The 22094-nt window shown below is 38.2% G+C and overlaps 1 protein-coding gene across 1 annotated transcript; it reads left to right on the top strand.

Annotated features, from left to right (window-relative positions):
- The first annotated feature begins 1442 nt into the window (after positions 1 to 1442).
- On the top strand, positions 1443 to 21356 carry sol (small optic lobes). The gene is made up of 8 exons (XM_065232274.1): positions 1443 to 1691; positions 3619 to 4803; positions 4870 to 4978; positions 5038 to 5193; positions 20173 to 20284; positions 20353 to 20619; positions 20683 to 20829; positions 21105 to 21356. Exons 1-8 carry the CDS (start codon positions 1466 to 1468, stop codon positions 21276 to 21278), a joined length of 2376 nt encoding a protein of 791 aa, XP_065088346.1. The 5' UTR covers positions 1443 to 1465; the 3' UTR covers positions 21279 to 21356.
- Positions 21357 to 22094: the final 738 nt, after the last annotated feature.

Here is a 22094-nt window from a genome sequence, read left to right as displayed (position 1 = left end):
TATCAAATGAATTTAAATTTTCAGAGAAGAAAACGAGTTCACCGTTAGATACAGTATTTTAGACTAACTTAATTTCATTCATCGCTAAATATTCCCCAAATGCAATACCCCAGACAACCAAAATACATGTACATCGTGTATACATTATAATGCCGTTATACGCATCCCAATTAACCAAAAGCTCCGCATTCAATGATTAAAATCACTTCCAAGTTCCATAAAGTACAAATAAAGTTCCGATCAAACCTTCAAGTTCCATAAAGTTCAAATAAAATTCCGACAGAACTTTCAAGTTCCATAAAGTTCGAATAAATTCCCGACAGAACTTTCAAGTTCCATAAAGTTCAAATAAAGTTCCGACAGAACTTTCAAGTTCCATAAAGTTCAAATAAAGTTCTGACAGAACTTTCAAGCCACATGAAGCAATCCACACAAGTCTTTATTAGTAACAAAATTTAATGTACGTAAATATGAAATGATCAGTAGCCCATTATTCTTATATTTATGCAGTGCATCAACATTCTACAAAAAAAAAAAGAAAAATTTCCTGGATTCGAACCCGTGTATTCGGCATGCGATCTATGATTGCTAACCACTGCACCACAAGTGTTTTGGAATACCATGCAGGCAAACACCAATTTAAATTCATCCAAGGTGTTGTGTTTCGTATTCAAGTCAGTCAGCTGGCACTGAAAACTCTAAAAGTAGGCGAGGCAACAGCTCACTTTAATATATCTCAGATGAAGTAGCGGTTCGTGCTGGAACTCTCACGCAGAAGGACTGGGTTTAATTCTTCAAACAGCTCCAATTCTACTACTAATGCTGATAAATCAATACACATTAATACCTGCCTTTAAAAATAACTTTCATAGAAGTGTGAACTAAATATAGAATTGGTGTAGAGGACAAAAAACCTTTTTTTAATTTATTTTCTAAAAGTTCCGTTTAAGTTCCGCCGGAAGCTGCTTAGAATGCTCTTCAATTATTGTACCGGAACTTTCAAGTTCTTATAATGACTTAAAAATGAGGCTGCTTAGAATTCTATAGACCACCTTTAACCAAGCTGCTTAAGCCACAAATAGCCTTTTATCAGAACTTTTGGTTACTTGGGATAACTGTCCCATTTTATATGCAATTCTTATGCACCGTGAAACTCTTATGCGTATAAAGGCACTTATACGATGAAAAATAACATTATGCGATGAAATTCATTCTTATATGTGATGTGGCTTAAATCTGGGGTATTTAAAGATTCTATCTGTGCATTGTTATACGACTTATGGGTGCCTGGGACAAACACAACTATTGCTACCTATAATGCTATGCTCACATAACTGCCCCATATGAATATGAAATCAATCAAAGATGGAACTTGTATGCGATTATGGCCACAATTGGTGCATTGCGGTTACTGTATCAATTGGAACTAACGAAATCTTCATGTGTGTATTTTTCAGCAACAACAATGCAGGACAAAGACTGGACATGTAAAAAATGTACCTTAGTGAACACACCAACCATGTTAGCGTGTGTGGCTTGTGGTGGATCTAAACTGCGCAGTATTTCTAGTATAGAGGAAACGACGCTTAAAAAAGGAGAATTTTGGTCTTGCGTTAAATGCACATTAAAAAATTCATTATCTGACAACATATGTGGAGCATGCAAATCTCCTAGGAACGTAACAAATCCAGGTAATAATCTTATGAATACCATGCCATAGCATTATTTCAATCACACATTTCCATCAATTTTTTCCGATTCAAAAAATAAGTCCATAACTTTATAAAGAGAGAGAGAGAAAGATTAGTAATTTCCATTTAATTCCACTACCTTATTTGCTTATCCTTGACAGATACGCGTATTTCGTCTACAATGTGCAGACTTCTTCAGTGTCTTGTAATAATAATCGACTGTACAAGACACTGAAGAAGTCTGCACCGACTACATTAAAAATAGTATTGAAAATCCAAGTTTCAATCGGCCACCGTGGCGCTGCAATCGCAGCGGTGATAAGTCCGAGGTAATGTGTCAAACTGAATACATTTTTGAAATTTCAACCAAAAAACTATTATTTTGTTTAGTTGAAGATGCTAATTTCAAATAACAGACTGTAGTGGTAATTTTTATACGATAGATGGAGTAGATGTAGATGAAAGCATAGAGTTGATAGTTCCGTTAGAGTACGGCAGTGTGAAGATTGCATATAGATATTAAAATAGCGAGCTAGGACAACTTTTAAGGAAGGTACAAATCGGTTTTTTCATCTCTCTTTACCAAACTCCCCCTTTGGAGAGGGATGGTGAGGGGTGTCCCCCCGCCACCACTGGCAAAAAGAGATAAAAACCGACCCGCTCTAGTACCAACTGTGTGTTTGAAACAGTTCTACCGATTTTTACCGCACTTCAGTTGTTATTTGAAGGAAGGCATCCAGTCGTAGGTTTGGAAATTGTTTACCCAATTGGATTTCTCAATTGAGTTCTTGATAAACAAAAAAGTAAGCAGATCGCAACTGTCACGTGGACAGCCTTATAAGCCATTTTACGAGACGTTTTGATGACAGTTCCTGGCGGGCCGCTCGTGGCATTGTTATTGTTTACGTCTGATATTTTTGTTTTGATTCTCTACACGGCCAACAAAAGTAACTCACGAGTGTATGGGCTTGCCACGGATTTACCCAAAAGTAGGCAAGCTAAACACACTCCGTGAGTCACTTTTGATGGCCATGTAGTTGCGAATGAAGATATTCGGCCCCAAGGAGGTACAGACAGAGGTGAAGCAGATCGTGAAATATGGTTGTATTAGTAATCCAAAAAATCAACGTAAACGCAAGTAGTGACCCGGGACGGGACTTGACAATCGAGCTTCTCACTCTTCTTAATGTTTTTGAAGAATGCCCTTCGAAAACTTGTGCGTGTTGTTTGACGGAGTTGACCAAGGATGCCAGGAATGTAAAATATTTTTTCTATTTAATTTGGATTTTATTTGGAGTTTCTACCGCAGTTTAGCAGCTTGTACATCATTTTGCTCAAAACAATAAAATCAACCATAAACAAACCACAATATCCATCGCTTTAAATACGCAGTGCACTAATTTTTTCAACTTTCCTTTTGCAAATATAAACAATTGACAATACCATTGACGTCAACATTGATTCCGGCATCACTGCCAGCCAGATTGATGCGATCCCTTTGTCCTTTTTATGCCACGATTGCTACTGTCAAATCGACCAATCAGAAACTGGCTCGGATTTGACAGCAAATTGGCTCGACATCGCTACTCGATTGTCAAGTCCCGTCCCAGGTAGTGACGTCACTAATTGCTTGTATCGTACAGGGGTTTTACTCACACAACTTAACCGATTGCTTTACCTCGGTAATCCAGCTCATTGATTCGGCCCGCCAGTAAATGTCAAAATTAGTAAACAGAATAAAATCAGCTGACTCGATCTGTCTCGTAAAATGCCTTATACTGGTTTTGTGAATATGTCTCCGTATAACCAAGCATAATCATATGTATTTAATTTTTCATACACACTGTTTATTGTATACTCTTCGTTTTGAACCATTCAACGATAGTTTTATTAGTTTAACAAACTTTCTCACTAAATCTCTTTCAAGGTCAAACGCAAAATCATCTAGCAATTCCGAATGTCGCAAGATTGTCCCGTTGCCCCTCACCCAAGGCAGACAAGGCAACTAATTCAGGAGCCGTACCAAAGCGACATAGTACAGGTAGTTTAATGGCTAAAACATGTATTTATAGTGCAGAAGCTGATAAGAACCGGTCAAACGAGAAAACCTGGCAATGTCCAGCTTGTACATTCGAAAATAGATCTGCCAGCGTAGTTTGTGATATATGTTCTAGTCATCGATTAATCACCAAGGATATTGCGTGTTCAATCAATGTAAATAGTGATATTTTAAAGCATGAGAGCAAACTTATGGAAAATTTAAGGCAAATTGAGGAGTCAGAAGCACTCAGCAAATGGATTAATATTATTCAGTATTGTAAAGAGAACAGCGAGCTATTCGTGGACGATTCATTTCCACCGGCAACAAAAAGTCTGTATTATAACCCTTCATCCAATGTAGAAGCTAATCCAGTTGTACAATGGTTGCGACCTCACGAAATCAGTTGTGACGGAGGCAATTTTCCTCCATGGGCTGTTTTTCGAACGCCTCTCCCTTCGGACATTTGCCAAGGCGTATTGGGAAATTGCTGGCTACTGAGTGCTTTGGCCGTGCTCGCTGAAAGAGAAGATTTGGTACGCGAAGTTTTAGTAACCAAGGATATGTGTCCACAAGGGGCGTATCAAGTACGGCTTTGCAAGGATGGCAAATGGAAAACGGTTCTAGTAGATGACCTATTACCATGTGATAAGAAGGGACATTTAGTGTACTCTCAAGCAAAGCGGAAACAACTGTGGGTTCCTATTATTGAAAAAGCAGTCGCTAAAATTCACGGCTGCTACGAAGCCCTTGTATCCGGCAGAGCAATTGAAGGTTTAGCAACACTGACCGGCGCTCCATGCGAAAGTATACCTCTCCAGCCTAGTTCCATTCCACTACCCAGTGAAGATGATCTCGACAGGGACTTGATATGGGCTCAATTACTAAGTTCAAGACTAGTGAAATTTTTGATGGGGGCCAGCTGTGGTGGTGGAAATATGAAAGTAGATGAAGATGAATATCAAAGAAAAGGACTTAGACCACGCCATGCATACTCAGTGTTGGATGTTAGAGATATTCAAGGAAACCGTCTACTCAAGCTACGCAACCCTTGGGGTCATTACTCATGGCAAGGTACCTTTATTCTAAGTTTGTCTCCTATAACAGAATCCATGGTTATTTTATATTACTTTCCTTTAGGTGACTGGTCCGATGATTCTACTCTATGGACTGACGAGTTACGTGATATTCTCATGCCACATGGAGGATCTGAAGGTGTTTTCTGGATTTCATTCGAGGATGTGCTCAAGTAAGTTGTATAATTTTAGGTACCTACGTACAATAAATTTAAAATATGATTTTCTGTAGATATTTCGACTGCATCGACATATGTAAAGTACGCAGTAACTGGAATGAAGTACGGTTACTAGGAACCTTACAACCACTCTGTGCATTGTCGTGTGTTCTTCTGACAGTTTTGGAACCAACTGAAGCAGAATTCACTTTATTCCAAGAAGGTCAAAGGTATGTAATTGAAATATTTTCTTCAACCTGTTATCGAACATATATTAAATGACGCCAGAATTTTCTTTAACTACATTGGTATCAGGGTTGTAAATGACGCACACTGGGGCAGAATCTACTTTAGTTGGACAAAACCTGAAGCGCTCCACCCATGCAATAAGAGGTATGGTGTCTTCAGCAAAGTTGTTTGGGTGGATAAGGGCTGTTTGTGCAACGTCATATGTACATCCCCCACCTACCCTACCCACTGTACCGATATCATAGTAAGAAATATGGAAAACAATACAGTATATTTTATACCTCCGCCATGGCAGGACGGTCAAGCAATCCGTGTGTTTTATTTCGTTACATCTCTGTACTACGATCAACAACACAACGTAGGGATCCCGCCCATGCTTTCTTTTGACATTATTTTTTTTTCTTTGTTCGGAACCTAACACTACTGCGACCAGTAAATTGATCTATTGTAGTATATCCCGTGTCCTTAGTTTAGTGCATGTCGTATTACTTCATCACTATTGAGAAATGATGAAGTATTCGATTTTTTTACTGTTGCCACTCTTGCATTTATCACAAGGATCCGACTCTAATTGAAAGGTCCCGCTATTTATACCCTTCGGAGTGTTGAAACACCCTCCAAAGGCGTGCCCCTTTGTCAATCAAAATTGGATTCCTTAGCAACAAAATTAAGGTATGACATCGATAATGACCATGCATCACCCTGCGCTTTGGTCAGAGAGCGTATAGGGCGTCGTTGTGCCAATTTGGTCGTGGCACATTTCGAGTATGAGAGATTGCAGTTTGCTCAAAAGTGCCTGAGTAAAATGCAAGTATTTTCGATGATTACCCGTAGTTGTTACAGTGAAGATATACACCATATTCTCGTTTATGTCTGGACGTGTTTGGCATACAGAAACATTTTTATTTGATTTTGTGTGGTGGATGGGTTTCGGGCGTGGACAGGCATATGGGTGATAATATTAAGTTTACGTTAGGATAACGTTGAAACATTGAGAAATGTATCGCTTCAGTTTAAGAAGCACTTCACTTCGCAACCGATGGCCCACATTGCCGTGCAGGCGCCGTGTGTTGGCAGGGTCCAATATTGGACAGTTTGACCACAGACAAACAGACGTAACTCTTCATTGTGTATCTTCGTTCACGCATTTAACGGTTGATATGAATAATATCAGTTCCGCGAACTACTCGCCGTAGCGCTGGCATCGGATCACTTTGACGTTTCTATACATTCTATTGAACTTTCATGCAATATTGTTTGCGAGTTAGGGAGCAAGATTGTTTTCCGCGAGAAGCCCGAGAGATGTCGTTACTGAGGTCCTATGTTTTGAGATGCTATGTTTTCAAGAAAAACTTTTTCAAAGAGTTACGTCTGTTTGTCTGTGGTTTGACGTTTATAAAGTACCATCAGTTAAAACTGTATCTTAGATGTTTCTTAGTAGATTATCTTGTTGGTGTAAGCTGATTCAAAGAGTAAATGGTATTAACATTGAGCTGTCCATAGTTGGGCGTTGTTGAACATCTGGTACTTGCACAACATTTCATGTGAATAAGAAAGTAACCATATAATCACAAAATAGCTTTATTGAGGGATGGCAGTAGGTGGGCGGTGCCGTCCACGCTTGTACGGAGGGAGGACTGTACACTCGAACACAAGGGGTAAATACCTGTGTTCCATCCCAGGAGATCGGACAACCAAGGAGTGTACATTAACTTTCTTAGCTCTGTCACTCCCAACGATTTATATAGCCTATTTTCAAATCCTGCATACGGAGCGGTTGGTACGGTATGTCCCCGCTCTTTGATTACCTGTGAATTAAATGTTAACCACTGTCTATACTTATTAAGTAGACATGGTAAACATTCGCTTCCACAAAAATTAACTAAACGCTACACAGTAGGCCTGGCCGCTTTATTGTTTGTTTCACATCCTTGATGTGCAGCAGAGCGGTTCCATATCATTAAAGCAACGAGTAATTTTCATCTTTTTTGATTTGCATGAAACCTTGCATACAAGTTTTTGGGGAAGAAAAACGCCGTTTTGCATACTTGGTTCGCCATTTTGAATCTAGCCTTACTTATGAGAAGGGCCTATGAAAAATGCACATGATATCTTCAAAAAATTGTATCTCGGAAACGGTTTGTCCGATTGGTTTGGTGTCTTGGGCGAAGTTTTAGACAATTGTTGGTGTTATATGGAGAAAATATGCACGGTAAAAAAAAAGTTTGGTATTTGTGTTTTGAACTAAAATATAAATTTTCCCTTTAAAGTGACATGTCAATATTTTTTTTATTATCCTTATGTTATAGCTGACTGAAAATGCTATCTAGTGCACAGTAGGTTGTTCTGGAGAAAAATAGGTTACAATGAAAAAAATTGTTTTTTAAAAAAATACAATTTTCAAAAAAGCTATTAAGAAAAGTCAAAAAAGTTTGTCACCCTAATTTTATGAAAGTACATCAAATTTGCAAACAAAAAGTACTTCGGTAACATTTTTCTAAGATGCACCGTTTAGAAGATATTACTGATTTAATATTGTTTTTTTTTTGATAACTTAATAAGTTTTGGCCCTTTTCGGATGTACTACGTGTTTTTTCAGTTTCAAAAGTATTTTTTTCGGAAAGATTGGAAAATTTTGAGTTAAAATGACACTGACAGCTTAAAGATTCGAGTGAAATTCTCTGCCTTAAAAGTATTTTGAAAAACAAGTTACAAAATCCCACTATCAGGAACAATGATTTCTTCAAGTGATTTTTGGTGCGTTGTGCTGAAAATGTGCATTCAACTCTTGCATATCGCCTAACAGTTTAATCCATTTAAACTGGATGTGTTTATACTGTGCATATTTTCTCTCTATTGCCGAACATCGCCACAGACATCAAACCGATGAGACAACTCGATTTCGAGATACACCTTTTTGAGAACTGCAAATGTAAGCTCCTCAATTAGCAAGATTCAAAAGAGCGAATTAAGCTTATTTTTCAGGGATGGTGATTGTGTGCAATAAAAAATAACATTATATGTTGGATATCATCAGTTTATTTTTATTCCTGTATTTTTATAAAATTATTGTTTACACAACTTTCTTAACAATATTGAATATTTTGGCATCATTGTCAGAACAGTTTGAATAAAGCTTTGCCTTTATTGTATTTTCTGATAGAGGGAGAAATGAGTGGAATTTTAGAGTTCCTTGAATTGTTTTTGCATTATTATATTGATTATTTAGCTGCAAAGACATATTTTCGTATTCTTCTGTAGTAGAATAACAAAATGACAACTTTGTAAGTTCTTCTTCTTTTCGTTTGTTTGCCCAATTAAACAACTCTCTTGCAGTCTTTATCGGGTGTTCGCGTTCTTTGGCTAAACTTGCTCTGGTAGCCATGCGTTTTATCGTACCTCCAATAGCATCGCATGGACCTTTTCCGTGCGATGTTGCGAAGAAATGCCATTCAGCGTCAATACCATACTTTGACTTAAATTTACAAAGGCTAGAAAAGTTTTTTCGGTTTTTATACTGTGAAGCAGCACCATCTGACATAAAATAATTTTTTTTTATGTTTTTATTTTGATCAATTTGTAAAAAGTTTATCATTTTATCAATAAACAAATTGACAGCGACTGAATCATGTCTTAGTTCTTCAGAAATTATAATGAAGCTAAAATGTTTAATTTGCATATTTTCAGTATAATATATTACGAAAGGATGGATTGTGGCCTGTTGCACGTTCCAATGGTGTGATTGAACTTCATCCTGCAAAACGAAGCTGTTATTTTCAGAAAAGTCACAAATAGCTAAAAATTCACCATCTTGCAAGTTTTGTTTTGTAGTTTTCAAAAAATTGGATTGTTCGGTTTTTACAAAATCATGCGGAATCAAACTTTCTAATTTTGAGCTGAAAAATGAAACAAACTCATCGGTTTGCTTTACAATAGTTTCTAAATCACATCTGTCAGTGGTAACCCATTGTTCGAATGAAAGCTTTTCAACAAAGTTTTCTTCCAGTTGTTTCAATAAACTGTCTTCTAAAACTGAGGTATCTGGGCAGTTTTTACATCTTCGTAGATGGCAATGAGTTGTCTTATTTTCGCAAAGTAATCTATTCGTTAATGTTTTTAGATCATTCAAGACATTGTATTTTTTAAGCTATGTAGAATTAAATTGACATTTTCATGCGTAGTGCAAACGCAAACATTATGTGTTACTGTGATAGTCAATAGTTTACATTGCCTTGGCCGGAGGCTTGCAAATGATGAAAACCCTATTTTTACATTGACGTACATTTCATTAAAGCGATTAAAAGCTTCTTTCAATGTCATCATTAACAATCTTTTCTGAACAGCTAATCTCTTATTTCCTGTCTTTACGCTAACAAAATCTCTTTGGCCTGGCATTGCACGGCTTATATCATCGTCCTCAAAAAAATTCAAAACCAGTTCTTTTGTTTCATTACTCAAAGCTTTTCCAGAGCTTGAACCTTGAGATGAATCAAATACATTATCTCTTTCCTTTCTTGCATCTGATGCCATATTTCTACTGGTTTTAAATTCGTCTACAATTTTTTGTACTGACCATGATTTTGGCAACAATGATAAAATTGATAGTTTTTCTTGCCTTGTGGCTGAATTTAAAAATTTAATTTTCATATTTTCTATGACTTCATCAAACTCGTTTGCTTTTTCTGTTTTAGCGTCTAATTTAAAAAGATTTCTTCGTACACCTTCGACGATTTCAGCGCACTTTTTTTCAGGATAGTGAACATTTTTAACCTTACCTAAATCTATAGGCGAAACACGAATAGCTGCTATTCCTCGGTTGAATATTTCGACGTCTACAGGCATCGTGAAGTCTTCATTTGATTTAATTGTGCTTAGCGTTGACTCTGATGGTATCGTGACCAAACTTTCATAGCTTTGCGAATCAGGTACATCAGGTATGGTCTGAACAGTTGGCATCCTTGAGCCGCCGGCTACGCTTTGTTCCTCGTTTTGGGTGAGGTGAGCTCTTGAATCAATATGTAGACGGCAAGACGAACAAACACGAAAATCCTTGGTGTTCAGTGTGGATACCTTGGAAAATCTAATTGATTTTAGTTTTTGGATGATACCATCCGTGAGATATCGCAGCTCTTTCGAACACTGAATGTCTTTGAATGGGCGAATACATCTTATTTTACTCATTTTGTAATCTGTAACATAGAAAATATTTTCCAATTGTTAGTTTTGTACGAAAATATCACAAAACATATAATTAAAATGTGTATTTAAAACTTACCTTTGCACCAAAACGTGTTACACTTTCCTTTACAATTATTATGTTATCAAACAACACTGGATCTCGTTCAAAAACACAGGATTATGAGCTGAAATTACTATAATCACTATGCTACTAGCAACCTTTCTGCATTTACTGTTGATCAACTGTAAACTGTTGTTGGTTTTCCCTAGTAGATACTGGATGAATTCAGAACCGAGTCAGACATTATTATACAGCTCACGGGTAGAAATCATAGAATGCTGGGTAAAGACTGTTGGGAGATAGGTAGAGTTGAACGCTCAGGTATCGTCGAACCTTCAGGTACGAGTTTGGAGAGTTGGAGCGAGGTAGATTTGCTGGCGTAGGTATATTGTTATTGAAGAAGATTGTAAATTGTATATACCTGGAATGAATAAAGAGTGCGGCGGTTGTTGATTGAGGTATCAGTCGGCAGCCCTCTAGTTTGATGGAAGGTGACTACTGCGTTCTTTTTATTTATTATTAAGGAACGGTCAACGACGGAGCTAGCCTCGTTATGACCAGTGGACTAGTTCCAACAAAGACCATGTTTACAATCACCAACTGTACGTAGTACAGCTAACTGGTATCTGATTACCTGTATCTAATACTTGTTAGCACGTTTTCAGCACAATGCACCAAAAATCATTTGAAGAAATCATTGTTCCTGATAGTGGGATTTTGTAACTTGTTTTTCAAAATTCTTTTAAGGCAGAGAATTTCACTCGAATCTTTAAGCTGTCAGTGTCATTTTAACTCAAAATTTTCCAATCTTTCCGAAAAAAATACTTTAGAAACTGGAAAAACACGGAGTACATCCGAAAAGGGCCAAAACTTATTAAGTTATCAAAAAAAAAAACAATATTAAATCAGTAATATCTTCTAAACGGTGCATCTTAGAAAAATGTTACCGAAGTACTTTTTGTTTGCAAATTTGATGTACTTTCATAAAATTAGGGTGACAAACTTTTTTGACTTTTCTTAATAGCTTTTTTGAAAATTGTATTTTTTTTAAAAAACAATTTTTTTCATTGTAACCTATTTTTCTCTAGAACAACCTACTGTGCACTAGATAGCATTTTCAGTCAGCTATAACATAAGGATAATAAAAAAATTATTGACATGTCACTTTAAAGGGAAAATTTATATTTTAGTTCAAAACACAAATACCAAACTTTTTTTTTTACCGTGCATATTTTCTCCATATACCACCAACAATTGTCTAAAACTTCGCCCAAGACACCAAACCAATCGGACAAACCGTTTCCGAGATACAATTTTTTGAAGATATCATGTGCATTTTTCATAGGCCCTTCTCATAAGTAAGGCTAGATTCAAAATGGCGAACCAAGTATGCAAAACGGCGTTTTTCTTCCCCAAAAACTTGTATGCAAGGTTTCATGCAAATCAAAAAATACAAAAAATAAAAACTGGAAAAATTTCCCACTTGTTCGTGGAACCGCTCAGCAGGCATTAATAATGACAAGAAAAATGATAGATGTATTTATACCATTTTCCAGGATTCTTTCAAGTACTGGCTGTGTATGTGTAGACTAGACTAGACTATACTAGACTAGACTAGACATCGATAATGACCATGCATCAGAACCCTAGTCTTAACCACTTCAAACTAGGGAACAACGAATAGAAGATTAGGAATCAAATAGAAGAAGACAACTAACTAATTTTTTCCTTGTTTCAAGATCAACCTCGGTAGACAAAGCAAAGCCGAGTCTTGTGTCCGAGTCAACAAGTCATAAAAAGTAACAAGGACTAAGATGTGTTCCTTGGATTACTGAAAAATCCTGTTCCCCTAGTTTGAAGGACTAGGAATCGGTGGTAGGTCTTACATCCCGTAACGTACCACGAAAAGGTGATCTACTCACGTTACGGGGCTTGGCATAATTACAGGGTGGCCACAGAACCGGGAAAAAGCCGGGAATTTGAAATGGACCAGGAAAACCGGGAAAAACCGGGAATTCCGAAACAAAACCGAGAAAAATCAAATTATATATTTTATTTTAATTTAATTGCATATGCACAAGTTCACACTCTTTCTCAGTCCAACTTGCTCAATATAATTCGAAAATGCTAATCAGTCCCACCTTGATGTTGACTGACGATGGCAGCTTTTATTCTCTTACACCGATTCCGTTTTCGAGGTGTACCTAACACTGAGCGCCAACAAGTGCGAGCTATTGACAGCTTAGCATCATTCGTTTATAAACAAACATGCACCAAACAGCTACACCCTGAAAAATTTGGGTGTACGGTAGTACAGATCTGCTGTTACTCCAGAACAAAAACGAACGACATTAAGCGGCTTAAAGCTTTTTTTTCGACGGCGATCAAGCGTCTGAAAAAGATTCAGCAAAGTTGGACGATCGGGTTTGTTCGACATTCTCTTTTAAAAGCTTTTTCGTTCACCTCACGTTCGGCTCTTCGCATATATTGGTATGTTCTGAAACGTACCGACCCGACGACGAGCTATCAACCTTCGTCAATGAAGAAGCTTCGTGTTTTTTTCATTCATTTCGCGAGCATTGGCCTGTTCAAAACCGCATTTGCATTGAAGAAAGTGAGACGCGTTTTCCATCTGTGTTTATAAGTGTAAAACTATCAAATAAGAGTAGTGAAATTTGAGAAAGTTGGAGCAAATAACCATGACTACAAAATATTCGACGAGGTATGAGAAGGATTATCCATGGAGCGCGCCGGATCCCAAAGTACCGACTGCTGCTCGATGCACCTGGTGCAATAAATCATTCAAAATTGATACGATGGGAAGGGTGGCCTTTGGGAGTCATGAAAAAAGCAAAGGCCATCAGCATCAGGCTGCAGCACGTCGCTCAAATTTGCCGATCAGCAGCTTATTTGGAACAAATGGTAAGCTCCGAAATAACACGCTTGATTATACCACAATGCACTGAAACTTGCAACGAAGCTTCGATTATTGTTGATAAATGATAAAATCATATCTTCAAATTCAAGTTTGACTGTCGATCCCAAGGTGAGTACAACTACCTTGGTGGATCCAATTCAGACAAATGCTTCAACATCATCTGAAGTGGCAGTAGGCGCCAATCAGGCTGTCATGAAAAAGTATTTTTTAAACGATTCGGTGACGTCCGCTGAAATTTTATGGGCACTTGAAACTGTGGCCACCCATGGTTCATACCGTAGTGCAGGTACCAGTGTTGCTCGGTTCCAGAAGATGTTTCCTGACAGCAAGGTTGCAAAGACTCATTTCAGCTAAAACAATGTTTTTCTAAATTATGAAATAATTAGATGCCATGATCAAATTTTGAATTGGTAGGATACAAGAAGAGGTTGCAAAGAATGTGTTTGACATATTAAACCTGTTTATTTCACTTCATGAGAGTCACAATCAGCGATTTTTCACAAACTCACTCACTCACTCACTCACTCACTCAGCGATCAACAAATCGCTGATTGTGACTCATAGAAAGTAAAATTTACAGGTTTTATGTTTCCAACGCAGGCTTTGTAACCTCTTCTTGTAAGTTACAAGTAAAACATGCCATCATACCATCTTTTGGTTTTATTATTCCGAAAAACATTATTTTAGCTGAAATGAGTCTTTGCAACCTTGCCTGACAGCCAAATTGCTTCGAAGATGGAGATGGGCCGCACCAAAGTTGGTTATTTCATCACACACGGTCTGGCACCTTACTTCAAGAAGATCTTACTGACCAAAGTTGAAAGTTGCTCCGAGGTCGTCCTTGGATTCGACGAAACACTGAACAAAATTGCACAACGGCAGCAACTTGATGTAAGCATTCATTTTTGGGATGAAGACAAGCAGGAAGTACAGACAATATATGTAGGCTCAGCTTTCCTATTATCGACACGAGCGATTGACTTGATGAGTGGGATCAAGAAGTGTTTCGAAGCATATCCCGGACTGTTGAAAAAAGTTATTTAGGTGTCTATGGATGGACCCAACGTGAACTGGCGACTCCTTAACGATCTGTCCTCCGAATTGCAAGAGATGCGTGAGAGCAGTTCCTTCAGTCTACTCAGCATTGGCAGTTGCGGTCTTCATGTAGTGCATAATTCGTTCAAGAGCGGTATGCAGAAAACGGACTGGAAGATCGATCAGTTTCTGATGTCGTTGTACTACCTGCTAAAAGATGTGCCCCTAAGACGTGCTGACTTTATAGAAGTTACTGGTAGCACCATATTGCCGCTGCAAATTTTGCGGAGTCAGGTGGGTGGAAAACCAGCGAGTAGCAGAACGAGCTCTAGATATGCTTCCTCATCTGCGAACATATGTGAAGGCAGTAAAATTTCAACAAGAGTCAAAACGAAAAGAAAGTCATCCCGATTTCAGGAGAAGCTTTAAGGCGGTTTACAGCTCCAACGCGTTTTCAGTGGTGTCCCAAGCGGTATCTGATCAGCTCTTTGGACCTAAATTGAGCTTTTTTGTAGCTGCAGTGGCAAATGGGGAACCATTTTTGAAAGAATTTCAGGGTGATGCACCACTTGCTCCCTTTTTGTACGATGAACTAACAAGCCTAGTTCAAAATGCGATGCAGAGAGTGGTGAAGCCAGACCGCCTTAAAAAGAAACCTAAAGCGCTAACGGAGATTGACTTAAATCAGGACAACCTTCTTACATCAGCTGAAGTAAAAGCGGCTATCAAAGCGGAAGGAATCCGTGGAAAAAAGTCTGAACAACAACTCTTGGTGTTTCGCAACGACTGCAAAAACTATTATGTTGCATTTTTGACGAAACTCCTCGATCGTTCGTCACTTCGATATGCTCTAACAAGGTATATTTCTTGTTTAAGTCCATCTGTCATTTCAAACTCCCCAGATGTAGCCAAGAAACGACTTGAGTTTTGTTTGGAACATATGGTGGAGAAAGATCATTTGGCTGGAGCTGTTGCGGACAAGGTGAAGGATAAATATATGCAAATTTGCACGATGGCCTTCTTCAAGGAGGCACGGGTCGATCATTTCTGGTTGAAGGCAATTGCTGATTCTGGAAAACAGCTTCCGAATTTGGCATCGTTTTTCAAGAAGATATTGATAATATCTCACGGAAATGCAGCCCAGGAGCGCAGATTTTCCGTCAACAAGGAGTGCCTGGTGGTAAATCAATCCAAGGAAAGCCTGGAAGCACAACGCACTGTACATGATGGGATTTTAGCGGCTGGTGGTGTGACCAACATTCAAGTATTCAGTACTGTCGAAACGCCCGAGGTCGGTACCAGGAATTTTTGGATGCAAAGTGAGCTGAGGGGATTGCAAGCGATAAAGAAGCTAGCCGAAAGAGGGAAGCGGACAAAGCAATAAAAGAGCTGAAAATGAAAAAGGCTAAACTTTTGGCAGACGCAGAGAAAGAGGCTGCTGCTTTGAACGTTAAACTAATAGAGCTGAGAAAGTAAAGTGTAATATTAAGGTTTCTTTTTAAATATAAACTGATACGACCATTTTGTATGGAACATAAACATATTTTCCTATTATTTTTGTATCTTCATCTGGATTCAGCTATGAGTTTGGTTTTCTGTTTTTGTGGATGAAAACTGTCGAAAACTTGCTTAGTTATTTTCACTTTATTTTGTTTGAGGCAAACCGGGAAAATATTAATGTTTTAACCGGGAAAACCGGGAAAAAACCGGGAATTTCAAAATAAAAATTCTGTGGCCACCCTGTAATTAGTTTAGTTCAAGATCAAACCTTTCAGATGGCGCTACAACTAACTTTTTACAGAAGCTTCCTAGCAGTGGCCCTAACCTCAATCTACCTGTTCAACAACTTTCAAAATTTAAACAAACAAAACAATATTGGTACCAATTGATGCAAATCAGTGAAATTAGAAGACCCTATGTCATTTGAAACTAATTTGAATGTAAAATTTACCCTACATAACGTTTTCAAAGTTGTTGAACAGGTAAAAAGTGTCTCGAGAAAGTTATGCCGTTTTATGTACATTCCTACCGAAATGCCTATTTTATTTGATCATTTATTACGTATTTTATCAAAATAATGAAAAAACCATATAGGGTTAATTACCCCATTTCCGGCCTATTAAGCACAACCCGCACTTAATCGTTCTTAATCTAGCGCAGTTTAGCACCAAACGCAATGTCATTATTACCCATGGCTTCCAAATTTATTTACCTTTCCGTACGTACCGTAAGATTTGATAAAAAGAAACCAATCGTTGAGATATTGTCAAAAGTCTAACACTGCTTCTTGTCGCCAAACTCGGCCTACGGATTCTAAACTCGGCCTACGGATTCTAAACTCGGCCTAACGCATTGAAACGCCATTGAAGCGCCAATGAATTCACTTCGGCTTATCGGATGAAGATAAAAATTGATTCGGTCGGAGCGCTTCTTTTGTTTTTGGGAACAATGGGTGCAAACCTTCATATCACGCGTTCTCATTGACTTCGTTCGGTAGCTTATTAACTAAAATATCGTACCAAACGCATAATTCACTTGTTAACTCTGAAATCATGGATTTATTTGAAGTTTTCTGCTCGATAGGCCCAAAATGGGCGATTAGGCCGAAGTAGTTCTTTACCCTAATCTGAAAGGGGCAAAAACGGGCAGCTTTATTTCAGCTCAATACTCTTCAATGCTTACCAATAACTACACACTAATCGAGTCAGTACGGTTTTACCGAGTTTTTGAATTGCGGAACTGTTCGGTAAAAGTTTAAAAATCTGTGGAAAATTTATTAATGAGAAAATTTGTTCTGAACTTGTACATACTTAGTTCTGTAAACCCCATTTAATGATAGAAAATAAAATTGGTCGATTTCATTGATTCCTTACGGATAACGGTCATTTGAATTTTTACCGACATTTTCAGTAATTCAAAAACCCAGTAAAAAAATACTGACTCCTGTAAAAAAATCTTAGTGTGTATCCTGAAGAGAACTGGATCGTGCAACGTGAGGCTTTTTGATGTGATTTCTATATGGGGGTACACTTTGTGAAAACCGAAAATGGAACATGTAACAAAATTATGAAAGATTTTGAACGTTAATAACCCAGCTATTCTTGGACCAATTTCAATAATTTTATCACCAATCGATTAGATATATTTCTACTCATCTGTTAAATTCGAGGGGGACGACACATCTAAATCTCAATTCTACATGCTCAAAAAATCTCACCCTAGCGAATCAATCCTCGAAAAATCATCTTTCATTTCTCGCATCTACTTGCATCGTGTTCATCTTTTTGCAGGAAATCTTCAAAATTGACATAAATCTTCCTTCTATCTACTCAGCGTGCGTGCAGCTATCCACAGCAAAACACAATCTTTTCTGCATCGTAGATAGAGTCGTCCCCCTCGGTTAAATTTAAGATTTTATCATTTTTCAAAATGTCACTATTGAAAATTACACGAATGTGCCACTGTTACTTTGATAGTTAAAATTATCACCTGTGAAAAGCGATTTCCCTAACACAGATTTGAAAGTTGAATTTCATCTGGTCTCACCAAACGGAGTTTATTCAATCACCATGTGGTGAGTGGTGGTGTTCTCCAGTACGCAACGCAAGGCTTCCTACAATCAGTGAGCTGCAGCTCACATGAGCATCCATAGAACGGGGAAACAGCCGCACCGCTATTGAACGGAATCAATAGCTCTTGGTGAATCGCTGTGGGCCATCTATGCCAAGCACGTCACCCTCATTCCAAACAACATACAACTCACCAGCCTCATCTGTGTTTAACACCCTAATAGCTCAGCATTACTCAAACATCACGACAAAACGGTCCTTTTCAGGACCACCACCATAAACATTTGTCAAGGCCATCAATCAGATGTCAGTTCCCATATCAAGATGGAGCTGGAATTAGAGCGTAACAGCTTTTGTAAACAATGACAACAACATTGGGGGTGCAATTTCAAAAACCAAAGTCGGTCGCGGCATGAAGGTGGTCCGATTTGGATCCAGAGATGATGGATTTTAATTCTTAATTCGCCAATCGATAGGAATTTTATATACGAATCTGTTATCATTTTTCAAAAAATTACAATTGAAAATTGCACGGATGTGCAACTGTTGCTATGATAATTAAAAATATCGCCAATTGCCTGCGAAAAGCGATTTCCCTAACACAGATGTCAAAGTTGAATTCCATCCGGTCTCACCAAACGGTGTTTATTCAATCACCGCGTGGTGAGTGGTGGTGTTCTCCAGTACATAACGAAAGGCTGCCTACATGCAAAGAGCTGTAGCCAAAATGAGCATCCATAGAAGGAGGAAGAAGCCGTACCGCTATTGACCGGAATCAGTAGCTCTTCGTGAGCCGCTGTGGGCCATCTATGTCAAGCTCGTCATATTAAAGAGTATAAACAGAGAGAACCCCGCTCAAATTCCTATTCCTACACAAAACACAAGCTTCTGCTGCAAATAAGATTTATTATTTAAGACCACGTAGTCCTACGTCACCATTGCGTACAACCCCATAAGGCTGTCGCTTGTAGTTTTTTGTTACACGTCTTCGGAAGAGTTGTCAAAATAGTTGAAACAAACTACTTTGTTCCGGTTCATAAGTTGATGGGTCGATAGGCAGGGAGGCGGCTCCCACACCTGGACCCTATGTGTGGGAGCTGCCTCCCTGGCGTCGGTAGCATTGGTACTCTGAACAAGAAAACAAAATCAAGGAAAAAAAAACTTAGTTCAAGAAAGTTTTTTGGTAGGATGCTTCTGTAAAAAGTTAGTTGTAGCGCCATCTGAGCGGTGTAATCTAGAAATAAACTAATTATGTCAAAAGAAAATGCTTATCCAACCGAAAACTTTAGGATGGATGGGTGGGTGTTACGATTTTTGTCTAACAAAAGTAGATTCTGAACCAGTATGTGACGTTATCGTCGTTAACGTCTGCATTTCCATTGCAGACATTAATAGTACGTTCAGACTATAGCTGATATCATGTAATATAGGCTATCTTGCAATGAGCACTCATACATAGAATTTCCAGTGAAAACTAGATGTATGAGTGCTCATTGCAAGCTAGCCTATATTACATGTCTGTACGGGGTATAACGCTGACGTCATTAACAACCCAACACGGTAACCGCAAAATACTCAATCATGACTATGTAGGACTCAATAATTACTATAAAGTAAGCATTGTCGAGGCATTAAATGAGTAAAATGTTCACCCATTAATGAGTATTTGTTATTCACAAATGAATAACTGTTACTCAATGTTGTAGTTACAATTACACATAAATCGGTAAAATTTTACTCAATTAATGGGTAGTCCCTTTTTCCTTAAAAAATGCGTACTTTATCGTTATTATTGTGAATTATACGAATATCGTGCTGTAAAATTTTCAAGTCAACAATAAATTAAATTTAAAAAGCTTTTCTCTGCATCTAAGAAACGTAAAGGCTGTAGGCACAGGAGTGGAACTTCGGATCAGAAAGTGGCTCTGCCTGCAGTTAAAATACGCAGCATGCTATGATAGTGTGAGTGCACATATAAGCCCGTGTGAAACGCTACCACAATGCATCGCTTGTTGCGCAGAAAAACGAACCACTTTTTGATTCACCGATTTGTTTGCACTTTCCCTTCTGTTCTGTGCTGTAGGACAATGTACTTATGTTATAATGCAATATATTGTAATCTCTAAAATGTCATAGCCACTATTATTCATAACTTGAACCGTAAATTTTGTTTTTCCAGAAATTCTGAAAAATCCCAAAGGTCCCAACTTGATCTCTGCGTAGTAGTTTTCAGAACTCGAAATCCAGCAAAACCTGAAGTAGGAAGACTGGTAGAGCATAGTAAAAGACAGGTAAACAGTAACTCCTTTGCGTTTACGTTACGCTACTATTGGCATAATTGACATTTTTTTTATCACAGGTTCGCGGTTTTGTAGGGTGCCATAAGATGCTGGAAAGAGATCTCTATCTTCTAGTGTGTCTTGCATTCAATCATTGGCATACTGGTATCGAGGATCCCTCGTTGTATCCCCAATGCGTTTTAGCAATCCATAGCTCAAAAAAGTTATTAGTTGAACAGATAACTCCTCCGCCGTATCTCCTGGCCGATGCCATAATTAGCCTTACGTTAACCAAAGGCCAGAGACACGAGGGTCGCGAAGGCATGACAGCCTATTATCTCACGAAGGTAAAACAAAAAAAAAATACATTTTTGTTACTGTGGTCACTGTACAGATTGTATTTTTTTTAGGGTTGGGCAGGTCTGGTCGTAATGGTAGAAAATAGGCACGAAAACAAATGGATTCACGTGAAATGTGACTGCCAAGAAAGCTACAATGTAGTTTCAACTAGAGGTGAACTAAAAACGATTGACTCGGTTCCTCCTTTGCAACGACAGGTAATTTGCTTTCAGATATCTCAAATACTGTCTACCTATGCTGCCCATAATCGCATAACTGTCCCATATGAATAGGAAATCAAGCCAATATGAGATTGATATCCGATTATAGGCATTACGTAGCTTCAGCACACCGTATTTCGCTGAGATTCTTGTTTGTTGTAACATTTCAAGTTGCAAAGCATTTTACAAGTCTAAATCATGGTCTGCAGAACCATCATAAAAGCAAAATTGCTACTTGGGTGTTGACGACTTTTTCGTTTTATATTTTCCAGGTAATAATAGTTCTCACACAGCTGGAGGGTAGTGGAGGTTTCAGCATCGCTCACCGTTTAACACACAGACTGGCAAATTCGAGCGGCTTGCACGACTGGGGCCCACCATCGGCTACTCATTGTCCTCCGATTGACAACGTGTATGATCTGCACTCTCCACGTTTAATAACATAAACACCGAGTTCCACATCATCTATACCATGAACGCAGAGCCGATCAATAATAAATATTTCAGACAACTTTAAAAAGCAATCCCCATTTTTTGTACGAACTAGCCTAATTAGAATAAAAGTTTAATAGACTTTTCCTATTTTTATGCACGCTATTAATGCCTATTTTCGAATAACTAGGATTTGATTATCTATTGACCGTGTTGTGCTGTTGGGAATTTTTATGTTCCTCATGTTGTTATTTCTTTATTAAGGAGACTTTCAGCCCAAGACTCTTCATGTCCCTCATTTATTGATTACTATTTTACGAACAGGCTTATTTTAGCTCCAATTCAGCTCCAGTGGCACCGAAATTGACAGGTTTCATGTGTTAAACAAATACACTTTACAAACTCCTCTCGTAACTTACAAGTACAAAATATGCGAAGTTAGACGACGCAACCTTGGTTAGATTGGAAACATGAATCGCTTCTCTAAATCTTCTTCTTCTTCGCATTTCTTGTCGCTTATTAGCTTATTACGTGCTCTCAACTTAGTGTTCTAAATGCACATTCACAGTTATTAATTGAAAGCTTTCGATGCCTGTACCATTTTTGCATTAGTATTATTGTGTGGCAAGCAAGTACAATCATACTTTATGCCCAGGGAAGTCGAGAAATTTTTCAGACCTCTCATCTGGTGTGTATCCGCGTAAGTCTTGACCGCTCGATGAATTCCCGTGTCATAAATCCGGTAGGCTCGCAATGCCGTCGGTTTGAACTTATCGTCTAACAGAACTTTAAACGGGATACTGGGTATAATTCGCCTTCCACCTTGGCAC

This window comes from Ochlerotatus camptorhynchus, unplaced genomic scaffold (genome assembly GCF_037179485.1).
Source record: "Ochlerotatus camptorhynchus isolate MF236.1 unplaced genomic scaffold, CSIRO-AGI_Acam_v1.1 ptg000366l, whole genome shotgun sequence".
In the NCBI taxonomy this organism is placed as follows: domain Eukaryota; kingdom Metazoa; phylum Arthropoda; class Insecta; order Diptera; family Culicidae; genus Ochlerotatus; species Ochlerotatus camptorhynchus.
The sequence above is the reverse complement of the archived record's forward strand: the minus strand, read 5'-3'. Positions and strand labels throughout refer to the sequence as shown.